Here is a 14,531-nt window from a genome sequence, read left to right as displayed (position 1 = left end):
TTTGAACTCGACTTGTTAACTAACTAATATGTCTAACCCACCAACCCATGTTTGAATTCTCTCTCCTGTGGCGCAGCCCTTTAAGTGGGGGAGAAAATAATTGCTGGTCTTGCAACTGTGGGGCTGGTTGCTGGTAGGCTCGGCAAGAGATTAGTTACGCCGCCAAGCACCTCCTAAAGGGGGTGGCAGCAGTAGATACCCCCGTTACAAAAAAAGTCTATTAATAAGCAATTAGTTAGCTAAACAATCTTTATCAAGTCTATAATATATTGAGCTAAAAAATAAAATTTTAATTAAATAAATTGTTCAATAAATAAACATTTTCATGAGCACTAATATGCATCTTGTGTTTATAAAAAAAAAGAAAATAATAAAATTTTATGTAATCACATATTAAATAAAATGTTTGAATCTTAATGGGATGAATTTGTTCATAACTTATATCATAAAAAAAGATCAAATAATAACCTATTAAAATTTATTCATTCATTAATTGAATACTTATTAAAATATTTAAATTTATCAGATTAATTAATTAAATTATCACTAACAAATTGTCATCAAAAGTCAAAACGATTCATAAATCGAGCTTCTTTATGAATTTGCAGTCCTACGCGTGGAGTTTCTCTCCAAGGTGAATAGACTGACATAGCTATCGCAAGCCTAAGACCACGCCAATATAAAAAGCCTCCGCGGCTCTAATTCTTAGTATTAATGATTCATCCTTCAGAACAAATAGAATGAGTATAACGGCCCAGGCCATATAAGAAGTTTCGGTTTGAAATCCGAACTTGTGCTCTTCTTTCTGTTTTCTTCCTCTTTTGTTCCATCCAATCTCTGTAATTCCTTCAGCGAGAAGAGATGGGCAAACAAAGTCAACGATCCGTCGGCGAAGAGAGCGCCGGCGAGGTGGTGATGGGGCTGCGAGAGAGCTTTGCGTCAGGGAAAACGAGGAGCTATGAATGGAGGGCGGCTCAGTTGAAGGGCATCATTAGGATGATCGATGAGAAGGAGGAAAACATCATGGAAGCTCTCGAAGCTGATCTATCGAAGCCAAAGCTTGAGTCTTTTGTCCACGAGGTGGGATTGGACTTCTTCTCTTCACCTTTACTTTTTCGTTTTAATCTTTTTTTCTTTTTTAGAAGGGATTTATTTTGATAAGGACGAAGGTTTTTATCATGGATTGTAGGTTTTGTTTTTGGGTTTTGGGCTACTTATCTCTCTCTATTCCATTTTGGAAAATGACTTAAAGGGTAATTTTCTGTGATCAGAGCAATATAATTGATCTTTTTGGCACATATTCTATTTTCCTAGATCGGTTTCTCAAATAATTTGAGTCACTAGTTGCGTTTGTTGCTGTATCTCGAGATGCGAAAAGGACGTTCGATTCTACTAACTGCCGTAGTTGTTTGCCATCATCGGATCCTGTTAAATAATTAGTCGGAATTTTTTGTTTTCTAATCTTTAACCCTTAGTTTTGTCTGTTTGAATCCTCCTCACACTGTTTTTCTTACTGCAGATTTCCTTGGCGAAGTCTTCATGTGGATTGGCTTTAAAGGAATTGAAGCGCTGGATGAAACCTGAGAAGGTAACACGAAAGTGCTAGTGTTTTTAAATAGAAAGAAAGCTGTGGCTTTTATTTGCGCATTTGATTCTTAATGAAGCATGACTGACTAGATTCGAAAATAATTTAGGTGTCAAGTATGCTAACGGCCTTCCCCTCATCGGCAGAGATTGTACCAGAGCCCCTCGGTGTTGTGCTGGTTATTTCTGCTTGGAATTATCCCTTTTGTATGTGAATTGCTCCACTTTTTAATATCTAAATCAAATCAAATTGTTTATGAAATGATAACCTTTCATGCTGTCTGATTCTATTAGTTTTGACAGTAGCTTGCGCTGTTCTTATTTCCTGGTCATATGTTCATATTTCTTTTAAATTTTATATGACAAGTTGAAATGCTAATTTGACTGTTTTATTGTATTCTCTTAGTTGCTGTGGATCCAGCATAGCATTAAATGCTTCTAACATGCATAATTCTGACACCCCATTTCATATTATGGCTATTGGGGAATCAGTAAATTAGTGCCAACGTTGGTATCTTTGAAAAATGGCCCCATAAATATTCTAGATGCGGGATTACAATCTGTTGTTCCTTGAGTGAGGAAGAAGAAGCCTTTCTTTAGCTTCTTGGAAGAGAGAGAGAGAGAGATAGAGAGAGAGATAGAGAGAGAGAGAGAGAGAGAAAGAGAGAGGGAAGGGAGGAGAGGGATAGAGGAGGCACACAGGAATCTCTTATTCCTTGGCCTTAGTAGCTTACAAGAGGGGGTCCTTTCTCACACCAACTACAATGCTATTTATAGATATTTACAAGGAGTGCGATAGCTTGCAGATCAACCTAATATACAACCGGACCAATATACAACAATCTCCACCTTAATCCGATTTTACGATCAAAGAACTATCTGTATTGTGATCTGATCAGCTACCTGCACTCCACGAGCAAATCCATCGAACTGAGCCCTTCGCTCTCTCTTGCAAGAAAGGCTGTTCTTGCAGCCAAGAAGAAGCTTCTTATTCCTCCAATTTCGTAACACATGCAATCTTCTCTTGACCGCACATTAGTGTCTAAACAAACTTCATATATACTGTTTCCATGTGTTAATTAAACAAAAAGGATATTATTATTTCAGCTTCTTAGTACTAAAAGAGTTTTTCATTGTCCTTTTACTCTTTAAAAAGAAAGTTCTCTGCATCTTCCTGCATCTAGTTGGCTTCTAGAAAAAAGAATAAGTCTCCCATAATCTAGATGTTGATTTCTCACCTACCATTGAATAAAATATGGCAGACAATTTTTTTATATGGATTTGACTTTTGTGCTTTCACATGTTCTAGTAGAAGATTGTTTATTTTATTTCATCGCGTTGGGGTCCATGGAGGGGGTTTGCAAAGGTTTATTCACCCCTAAGAACATTTTCTTATGCATCGTGTAGATTATTAATATTTTTAATTAATGTGGGGATAACATCTCATTTTGTACTCTTCATCAAAGTCATTAAAAATTGAATTTTGTTTCGATCAACTTGCCAACCCTAATCAATAGGGTAGTATATTTTTTGAATAAAACTAGAAAAGCCGACCCAAATCAATCTTATTTGATTTGATTTGTTTACTTCTCATTGTTAAATTATTAGTTCTATTATTTGTTATAATTTTAACTTTCTTTAAATTTTAGTTTTTGGTTTTTGATTCACTTTAGTTTGGCTTGGAAAATAGTTTGATCAATTTGATTTTTTGAATTTTAGAAACCAAATAAATTTGTTTATCAATTTTGTAAATCAATGAGACCATGACCAAATGCACACCTTTAATAGCCAGTTGAATTCAACATGAGGCCTTTGAGGGGCCCAATCCTGACTTGGAAATTGTTAGGTAGCTCGGATTTTCTTATTGGTTGAATTAGAGGCCACAATGTCAAGCCACTTAAAAATCTTGTGTTTTGTCTCCCTATTTTACTCTATTATCTTATTTTTATATTAACCTCTCACCATCAAGAAGTAGAACAACTCGAGTGCTCGACCCTCACTTGTTTTCTCCATAGTGACCAATTATAACTTGGGATAAGTTCCTTCCCAATCACAGCATGTCGTTAACATCTTTTCAACTGTATTGGAGACTATTTGAGTTGGCTGAAAACTTGATGGAAAATGCTAGCTTCTTAGTGCCTTCTGCCACAGATGGTGTCAAAAGCTCTTTTCAATCCATGGAGACTTTCGTCAGGTTGTAACATTTCCGGGCTTTCCAAGAAAAAGGATCCCTTCCTTCAGTTAGACTCTGCCCTGCCTCCCTAGCTCCAACATGATAGTCAATTCTGCTACTCTCTCAACCCCACCTCAAAAAGTTATTCTTGTAACCCTTTTTTTTTTGGTGTTGGTTCAACATAATAAAAATTCTTGTAACCCTTATTTTGTCATCACCAATGGCCCCAATATCACCAAAAATGCAATTCATCTCCATTTGACCTAATTTTAGATTCACATTTTGCTTGACTAGCAAGGAATCAGAATTGTAAATTACTAATAATTAGTCCATTTGACCTAATTTTAGATTCACATTTTGCTTAAACTATGCATTTTTTGAATTTAAATTTTTTTTTTTTTGTATTTATGTCAATAATGTAGTCCAAAGAATTTCTTAGAGACCAGTTATGTTTCTTAGAAGTTGTTATTTTTATTGAGTAATTCAGTATATTGGAGCACTGTAGTTATGTTAAAAAATTTTGTTTGATTTCCTTCTTTCCAGTGCTATCTATTGATCCAGTCATAGGAGCTATTGCAGCGGGTAATGCTGTTGTTCTAAAGCCATCAGAAATTGCTCCGTCCATATCAGCTTTGTTTTCTACTATATTACCAGACTATGTTGATAGTTCTTGTATTAGAGTTGTTGAGGGGTCTATTCCTGAAACTACTGCACTTCTGGCGCAGAAGTTTGATAAAATAATTTATACAGGTTAGTGCATAATTATCTGCAACACGCATTTGAAATTACTCTCCATATTATATGAAATAATGCAGCAGTTTTACACAGGATTATTAATTAGTTTACCCTCTTCTTCTTCAAGGAGGATTCAGTGAGAATCTCTGCATACCGGTTTTTGTTTGAATTAATGAACGTTTAGACTTTCCTTGATTTTATTTTCCCAATATTTTTATATTATTCCAATTATTTTATTTTTATGAATTTAGTTTGATTAATTATATTGTCCCATTAGATGACTAAAGTGGGTATGGTTACTTACTACATGACATTAATAGCTAATGGTTTGTGCCCTTTTCTTCTACAACAGTCTGTCCAAAGGAAATAATTGAATAATTTATTGAACTAAAGCACGCCCCTACAGTTTTTTGAATATAACTATTAATTAAATGGATATGCGGAGAGAGTAGAGGGAGCAAGAGAATGGGCAAAGGGCCCTCAAACATACTAAAAGAAAGGCGTCACAAGCCAGAAAATTACCCATTTCAACTAGTTTTTTATTGAGTTAGGATGTGATCATGGCAGGAGGGAGTAGTAAGAGTGTCCAATAGTTTGTTTTAGATCATGTAGACAAAGTCTATCTAAATAATAATTTGTAATCTTAAATAAATTAACTAATTTCTTGACTTTTATATACAATGCTTAGATACCTATCTGATCAAGGATAATGAATTATTTCTTGTCATTCTAAGGTGTGTGTGTGTGGGGGGTGGGAGGGGAGGGGGGTAGGTTTTGCGGGGGGGGGGGGAGTCCAGGGGCAGATCCAGCTTCTTTTTTTAGGGTGGGCAAAAAAATTTTTTTGGTAGGGGATGGAAAAAAATGATTAGGATTGATAAAATTATGACAAAAATTTTTTTTTAGAGGGGGCAAAATACCCAAAATATTCTAAAAAATACCCTCTAAAATTTATAAAAAAAAATTTTTGAGGGTGGGCATTTGCCCCCCCCTCACTAATATGGGGATCCGCCCATGGGGGGAGAAGGTGGGCCCGCTATATATTGGAGAAGAGGTGCCATTGCGGGGAATAAAACGACAGGCAAAAAAGATTAGCAATTTATCCAATCATAGATAGATCTTTTATCCTGTGATGGATCTTCAACATCTTAGTTCAAATTTCTATGTATATGTCTGCATCCTATAATGAATTGATCAAATGACACCAAAGAAAGATATATCACAAAAGTGTGACTAGATTGAGTATAATGAAGAGTGGAAGAGGAGAGGGAACGCATTGATCGGAGAACGAGATTGTAAACCAATGTGTTGAATTAGGATAAATTATATTTTTCATTACAGTTTGGTATTAAAAAAGTGTGATAATGATTTTTTTTTATTCGACCAAAAATAATTTTAAAGTTAAGCTATAACTTGTCTTTTTTTTTCATTGGATTGGATTAAAGGGACGGTAGATACCTTTAAATTTTATAAAAGTGAAAGTTAATTGTATTTTTTGTATGAGAATATATGCTTACAAGACAGAGGAATTACTTCAGTCTTGTTGCCTCATTCTTTCATTCCTATGTAGTGGCACCCCTTCTTCATTGTTGGGCAGGCATTGAACAAAAGCTTAGCATTGTTTGTCCTCATTAGTCATTTCTCTCTTTCTCCATCTCCCCCCTCTCCCTCCTCATAGATCAATGAAAAAAGTTCGCTAACCTCAATTGGATAAGTATTTGATCATCATACTTAATGATTTTTGAAATTATTTAGGAGTAGAACCCATAATGGGTAGTTGAACTTTATGTTCATGATCTAATATAAACTATTTGACGCTTGCATGTTTCTCTCTTGCCATTATCTCATCTTAACTCAATAAACTCCTATTCAAAATGGGTTTTCTTTTTAATTGAAACACCACTTTATTTCATTCCCGCACCCTTGACCGTGATTTTTCATTGTCATTTGACAATGAGCTATGACAAAACTTGTAGTTCTATTTTTCATTATTCTTGGGTAGACTTATTTAGGTAGAGCAAATGCGAATACCATGTTCAATGATCCACCCTTGCTTAATAATGCACGCTTTGTTTATATGCCTTCAACGGAAAAAATCCTATTCAATCATTGTGATATGATGAAGTTAGCATCTCCTTGATGACATGATTAATGGATTACAGAGCTTTTGGGGGTTGTAGTCAACAAGCAAAGGAGAGAGAAAGCTTTGATCGAAGAATGAGATTGTAAACCAATGTATTGAATTAGGATATGTTAAATCTTAGCCGTCCCTTGGCATTTTTATCCCACAGCTAGGATGAGAATCTATGGGAGACTCATCTGTTAAATCCCAGTCGTCCCTTGGCATTTTGATCCCATGGCTAAGATGGGAATCCGTGGGAGGCTCACCTAGATCACGTCGATCTCCTTCCATATTTAGTTGGTTGATTTAAGAAGGATTATATTAGAGCAATTATATATGCATGATTTTGTAATGATTTGTTTCTCTATCAAGTTATCCTGTATAGATGTATAAATAAGGATAGTATTGTGCAATAAAATTAAGCATTTTTCCTATCCAATTATCTAAATTTAATAGGATAAAGTATATTATTCATTATAGTTAAGCAGTAAAGAAGTGTGATAATGATTTTTTTTTTCATTCGCCCAAAGATAATTTTGAAGTTAAGCTATAAAATAAAGATTTATATTTTTATCGGCGTATTAGTAAAATACTAAAATCGAAGTTAGAGAGGCTTTAAAGAAAATGAAGGGTGGAAAAGCTGTTGGACCTTATGATATTCCAATAGAGGTGTGGAAATGCTTAGGAGATGAAGGAATTTCTTGACATACTAAACTTTTTAATACTATTTTGAAAACTAAAAAGATATCAGATGAGTGGAAAATGTGTGTGTTAATTCCTATTTTTAAGAATAAAGGTGATGCATAAGATTGTGTGAATTATAGAAGAATTAAGTTAATGTGTCATACTTTAAAACTATGAGAGCGAGTTATGGAGCATAGGTTGCGGCGTGATACTAATGGTTCTCAAAATCAATTCCCCCTTTCTCCTCATGGATCAATGAAAAAAGTTCATTGTCCTCAATTGGATAAGTATTTGACCATCATACTGTTAGGCCAGCCCCTCCTGGGCCGGTTGTACCAGTCACTAGTGGACCGGTTCTTACCTATAATAGGCGGCCCAAGCTGGGCAGAGCTAGAGAAGAGAGAGAGGAGCGGCGCAGATGCTCCTAGAGGTCCCATTTGCTAATTTTATTTGGTTGGGAGGGAATTTTTGAATTAGAGGGCTATTTAGGAAATTTTTAATAGCCCTTTGTCTTTAATTAGTTTCTTTTGGGGAAGGGTTAGGGTTCACCCTTGATTTTGATTTCTCTTGAAGTTCCTTGGCATCTTGGGCTCTAGACTACCTTGTCTAGCGATTGGGAGAGATGATCCTCCTCTTGAATTGAGGATCCCTTGTATCTTGTTTTCGTGTTTATTTGGCTTTGATTATCGTATTGCAATCCATCATTTTGGGGCAGATTTCACCCATATTTTGCATTATTCTCGCTGTTTTCACCAATTAGTGATAGTTTTGCTTGCGAACTCAAGTATTTCCCTTAGGGTTACTTGCGAACTCAAGTATTTCCTATCACATACTTAAAGATTCTTGAAATTAGCTAAATGATTTAGGAGTAGAACCCAGAATTTGGGTAGTTGAAATTTCTGTTCATGATATAATATAAAGTATAAACTATTTGATGCTTTTACGTTTCTCTCTTGCCATTATTTCATCTTAACTCAATAAACCCCTCTTTAAAATGGGCTTTTTTTAACTTAAATATCACTTTATTTTCTTTCCCCTAACCCTTGACAGTGATTTTTCATTGTCATTTGATAATGAGTTATGACAAAACTTGTTGTCCTATTTTTCATTATTCTTAGGTAGACTTATTTAGGTAGAGCGAATGAGAATACCTTCTTCAAAGATCCACCCTTGCTTAATAATGCAAGGTTTGTTTATCTGCCTTCAACGAAAAAAATCCTATACAAGCATTGTGATATGATGAAGTTAGTATCTCCTTGATGACACGATTAATAGATTACACAGCTTTTGGGGGTCGTAGTCAACAAGCAAAGCTGCAAACACACCTGCTCATATATGCAACATATCATATCATATCATATCATATCATATATATATATATACATACATACAATGAACTTTTCTCCTCTTAGAAAGAGAAAATCTTCTGTTCTTCTATTTGGATAGCTAAATACAAATACATTTAAATTTTACTGATTTTGATTATCTTTTACTTCTGATCTACATTTTAGTTTTCGTTTTTTATCCTTTGTCAGAATTTTTTTTACTGCAGAAGATATTTCTTAAGTTGTTTAGTCTTTTATTCTGGGTTACTATGTGTTTCGACTTTCTGTCACTTAGGTAGTTTGAAAATTTTTCAGGAAATGCAAAAGTTGGACGGATTGTTATGTCTGCAGCTGCTAAGCACTTAACACCTGTGGTTTTGGAACTTGGTGGAAAATGTCCCGTTGTTGTGGATTCCAATGTTGACTTAAAAGTAATATTCAATGCAATCATAAAGGAAAAAAAAAAGAGATAATTTTTTTTATTTTGTTAATTTACATCACTGTTTAAATTGTGATAATATTAAAAAAAAAAAAATTAGGTTACATCAAAAAGGATTGTTGTTGGCAAGTGGGGATCCAATAATGGACAAGCTTGTCTGGCACCAGATTACATCATAACAACAAAATCATTCGCTCCAAAATTAGTGAGAATTTTCTTAGACTAAAGATTTTAAGCCCTCTTATTGATCTTGGACAGTTGGACTCTTACATTCATTTACCATTTAATAGGTTGATGCTCTAAAAGTTTCTATTGAGAATTTTTATGGGGAGAATCCTCTGCAATCTGAAGACATATCTCGTGTAGTGAATTCCAATCATTTTGCACGCCTAAGTAGCCTCCTAGATGATGAGAAAGTTTCAGGGAAGATCATTCATGGAGGACAAAAAGATGAGAAGCTCCTGTAAGTTTTTTTTTTTCCTAAATTGGAATTGCAGTACTTCTAATTATGCAGCTAATCACTTTTGGCATTACAGAAAGATTGCTCCTACTCTCTTGTTAGACGTTCCAGATGATTCTTTGTTAATGCAGGAGGAGATTTTTGGCCCTTTGCTTCCCATTATCACAGTAAGAATTTATTTTCATTATGAAACATTTATATTTACCTTTTTCTTCCCTTAAACAGTACAAAAAAAAAAAAAACCATTCGATGAGCATAGAATAATACCATTGTCACTGCATTAGTAATATTTCTCTGTTTTTCATTTGTGATTTGGAAAGGTTGACAAATTGGAGGACTGTTTTGATGTGATTAACTCAAAGCCAAAGCCTCTTGCTGCTTATCTCTTCTCCCGGAACAAGAAATTTGAGGAAAGATTTGTAAAAACTGTTTCTGCTGGTGGAATTCTCATCAATGACACAACCATGCATGTAAGCATTTTATTTGCTTCTTGCAAATGCTCGGTCTGTAAAAGGATTCAAACCAAAGTTTCGTTTGGGATGTTTTTTTTACTGCTTCTTGAACCAGCTTTTGAGTACACAATTTTTTACTTTTGTACTAGAAAGCTGCTTTAAGAAGCAGTACGAAAGTCATCCCAAACGAAGCCGAAGATGTCAATTGTATTGTCGTGCCTTCTATTGAATGCGATCATATTTACACAACTTTTTAATAGGTGTGAATCAGCATAGTAGATAAAACGCAGGAGACTAATCTAAAATTCTAAATGAAGACAATTCAATTACAGAATTGAAACAATAATGTTTAACTAGGCAACTAAAGGGCAAATTAAGAAACAGACACATCAATTTGGAAAATTTTAGAAGGGCAAAAAAATTATGAGCATATGAGGAGAATTCACTATGTCAAAAATAGGTACAAAATGAGAGAAGCGATACCCACAACATAACTACAAACTCTAATTAGACGAATAGTCGAATATGAATATGTGTGCAAAAATAATAAGGCTCGTGCTGCGGGGATTGCCGCCTTTACAACCCTAGTGGAGTCGACGGTGAGTTCCGGGATTGGGACTATCCCTTCACTATCACCACAAATCTCCAAATAGTTTTCATAATTAAATTGTACCATATATATCGCACCATGAGCTTTTCAAGCCAAGTTTAAGATAATTTTGAACACAAACTCTCACAAGAATGATAGATTATTCTATGCCGACATCAGATCATCCAAAGACAAATTAGAGTGTTCACGTCACCCCGGTACACAGCGCCACGCAACAAAATGGATGACGTGACGCGCTCTGATTCGCCTCCGGATACAATAAACTCGCACAATATTTTGAAGAAAATCATTGCTTAATTGCTGTTGTTGATTTATCACTCTGCCTGTGACTAATTTTCCTCCAGATTAAGTTCTTACCAATTTGTGGTTGAATTCCTTCAGTTTGCAAACCCAAATTTACCATTTGGCGGAGTAGGAGAGAGCGGAGTGGGCTCATATCATGGAAAATTTTCATTTGATAGCTTCAGCCACAAGAAGGCTGTTCTGCACAGGAGCTTTGGTGGAGAAGTATCTGCAAGATATCCACCATATACACCCCGGAAACAAAAGCTCTTGAGAGCTCTTCTTACTGGTGACATTATTGGCCTGATTCTAGCTCTATTTGGATGGCCCAGGTCTTGATTATTAACCGGGATCACTGTTTATCTTAACTTTTTGTCCTTCCATCAACAAATATAGAGGCTCTAAATTATATTCTTAATGAACAACACCAGAATATGTAAGACAATTTTATTTTATTTTTTATGTTAAATATACTTCATGTCTTTCGAACTGCAAGCTTTTATGTCAAAGAAATCCGTGGAGTGTATTGTTGATTGTTGACTGATCTGGGTGTTCATGTATAAACTTTTATTCTGTGCGGAGTCTGGATGGGAAGAATTGTCCTGATTGTGAGTGCACACAAATTTGATACACACTATATATATATATAAATGTGTACATTCACATATTTGAACGGTTATTCCCGTCCGGACTCCGCACAGAATAATTTCTCTAGCCAACGAGGTTCAACTTTCAAATTTTGATCGTGAGAAATTTAAAAATTTTATTTTTTTTTATATGGTGAGTAGAATATATAGATAATCAATAAACTCTTGTGTTGCACTTATATATACAAATGTGCATTTTATGTTTATTTTATAATTTTCCTCGCAATGAGTCTCTAACAGTGAAATATATTTGTTCTGTTGCCTAAATTTGTTATATTAAGTAATTTTAAATTAAGTTAGTGTAATTTGTTATTTTCAAGTATTAAAAATGATTTTTTTATTAGATTTAAATGTCGATACAATGAAGAAAAATGATTCATATAGTTGATCTCACATACTCAGGATTAGAATCAGGAAGAGCTCAAGGTGGCCCACTCTAATATTTTTTTTTTCCTTAGAAAAATAAACATTTTAACTATTTTCCTTACTTTAAATTAATGAAGTTGCTCAAATATCAAAAAAAATTTTATTTTCTATTTCATACATAAGATTATACATTTAACAATTATATTTTGCCCACCCTCGAAAAGAGAGTTTGGTTTCACCTCTTGCTTTTGCAACACATTTAAGGCTGATTTGAGAATGCTTTTTTATTTCTTTTTAAATTTTGTTTTTTTACAATTTTTTTTAAGTTTATTTTTTATTTTTACTAAAAAACTATTTCGAAAAGCAGTAAGAAAACTGTCTCAAACGAAGCTTTAATGGTTCTTATACACTCACTTTTTTCCCAAAAATATCAATTAATAAACATTATGGGAGCTAAGGCCACCAACTAAAAGGTCTTGAATTTGAGTTTAGTGTATGCGTGTGTGAGTCTATCTTAATTGGCCTAAATATCTCAAAAATAAAGTTGAATATGAAAATAAGATATGGTCACTTCGCTTTCATTTGGGATGACATTCTTACTACTTCTTAAAGAAGCTTTCGAGTAAAAAAGTTTAACTAAAAAACTATTTTAAGAAGCAGTAAGAAAGCCATCCCAAATGAGACTTTCAACTTAAATGTATTATTTTGAAATTATGCAATATAAAAATAAAGTAATTATTTTTATTATATTTATCTCAAATAAATAAAAATTTGTTAAAACCCATATTTGACAAATTAGGCAGTTTATTCTCACCCAAATTTTCTCCAAATAGAATTTCACAAACTCCCAGCCCAAAGATATTGCATATATATGAGCCTACCATAACATAATATGACCTTGCATTTCCACTTTTATTTCATTAATTAAGAAAAAAAACAATTATGCTCCATTGAGGAATTTACATATATATCATAGTAAATTTGTAAAACCCGAAAACGTCGTTTTAGGCTTCGCACGCTTTTCAAAGCGCCGCGACGAGTTTTAAGTGGAGACATAAATCAAATGATTCATTATAAATATAAATTTTTTTAATAAACATAATATTATATTTAAGAAAATTAAAATGCTTTTATTATATAAATTATCTTTTATAAAAACACCTAAACAACAACAACAACAACAACAACATTAAAACCCTCAATCCCAACTTGGATTGAAAAAATTAGACATTTTTTTGAAATAGGCTATTTGTGCCCTCACAAAATACGAGAAATTATAATGTGCGGTGATAGGACGTTGTCCATAATATTATTTTTACCTTTAGATGTGCCTTGGTGTATACTTTTTGCTGATGATATTATTCTTGTTGATAAGACTAGAGAGGGAGTTGAAGGTAAACTTGAATTATGGATGTCAACTTTAGAGTCTAAAGGTTTTCGTTTGAATAAATCTAAAATTGAATATATGGAGTGCAATTTTAGTAGCAATAGACCTAGTGAGGGAATTGTGACTTTGGGCGATCAAGTTATTAATAAGAGTTCAAGTTTTAGATATTTTGGATCTATTGTTCAAAGTGATGATGAAATAAATGGGGATATTATGAGCAGAATTTAAGTTGAATGGTTGAAGTGAAGGACTGCATCGGGCTTGTTGTGCGATAGAAATGCCCCTCTCAAACTTAAAAGAAAATTCTATGAGATGGTGGTGAGAGACATGCAATGCTTTATGGTGTCGAATATTGGCCATTAAAAGAAAAGCATAATACTAAGTTAAATGTTGTAGAGATGAGGATGCTTAGGTGGATGAGTGGCTTTACCCTTGAAGATAAAATACGAAATAAGCATATACGTGAAAAGGTTGGAGTAGCTCTAGTGGAAGATAAGATTAGAGAGAGTCGCTTTAGATGGTTTGGTCAGATTAAACGGAGGCCTTCCGATGACTTGGTTAGAAAAGTTAAGGATTTTTTTTTTTGGGGAATAAATTTTTTTTTTTCGGGAATAAAATTTAAGGTATTAGATTTGACTTATGTTAAGATAGATAGAGGTAGACCTAAAAAGACTTGATTAGAAAATATTAGAAATGATATATCTTTATTAGATTTAAATGATAATTTGTCTTTTAACATGATACAATGGCAAAAAAGGATTCATGTAGCCGACCCCACATAACGGGACAAATGATTGATGTAGTTGTTGTTGTTGGTGGTGGTGATCAGATGCCGTCCAGAGGAAATAAGGACGCGCCACATCATCATTTGTTATGTACCAGTGTTGTGTAATGCTATATACTAGGGTGATGTGGCGCATCATGATTTGCCTCTGAATCCTTAGATGATACACGAAATAATATCTCCAAAATAGACCCTGAGAGTGGAAAAAATATTACATAGGGCGTCCGGATTCGTCCGGAGGCGAATATGGACGTGCCACGTCATCCAGGGCCCGATTCATCCGAATGACGTGACGTATCCGAATTCGCCTCCTTACGATATGGACACCACAAGTAATAATCTCTCTAGAGACTGTGAGACCCGGCTCTACCAGCATTTCACATGCAACTATTTTAATATGATTTAGATATTAAGATATTTTATAATTAATATATGACAATTTAAGCATTATATATATAATAGAAGTATAAGAATTCTCTGCAAT

At 34.1% G+C, this 14,531-nt stretch overlaps 1 protein-coding gene across 1 annotated transcript; it reads left to right on the top strand.

The window, feature by feature from the left end:
- Positions 1–760: 760 nt before the first annotated feature.
- On the top strand, positions 761–11,358 carry LOC110095358 (aldehyde dehydrogenase family 3 member H1-like). The gene is made up of 10 exons (XM_028697501.1): positions 761–1,080; positions 1,520–1,588; positions 1,695–1,791; positions 4,301–4,507; positions 8,936–9,051; positions 9,160–9,264; positions 9,350–9,522; positions 9,596–9,686; positions 9,840–9,989; positions 10,963–11,358. The coding sequence occupies exons 1-10, from the start codon at positions 862–864 to the stop codon at positions 11,200–11,202; spliced, it is 1,467 nt and encodes a 488-aa protein (XP_028553334.1). The 5' UTR covers positions 761–861; the 3' UTR covers positions 11,203–11,358.
- Positions 11,359–14,531: the final 3,173 nt, after the last annotated feature.

Source organism: Dendrobium catenatum, unplaced genomic scaffold (genome assembly GCF_001605985.2).
Source record: "Dendrobium catenatum unplaced genomic scaffold, ASM160598v2 fragScaff_scaffold_946, whole genome shotgun sequence".
NCBI classification, from domain to species: Eukaryota; Viridiplantae; Streptophyta; class Magnoliopsida; order Asparagales; family Orchidaceae; genus Dendrobium; species Dendrobium catenatum.
The sequence above is the reverse complement of the archived record's forward strand: the minus strand, read 5'-3'. Positions and strand labels throughout refer to the sequence as shown.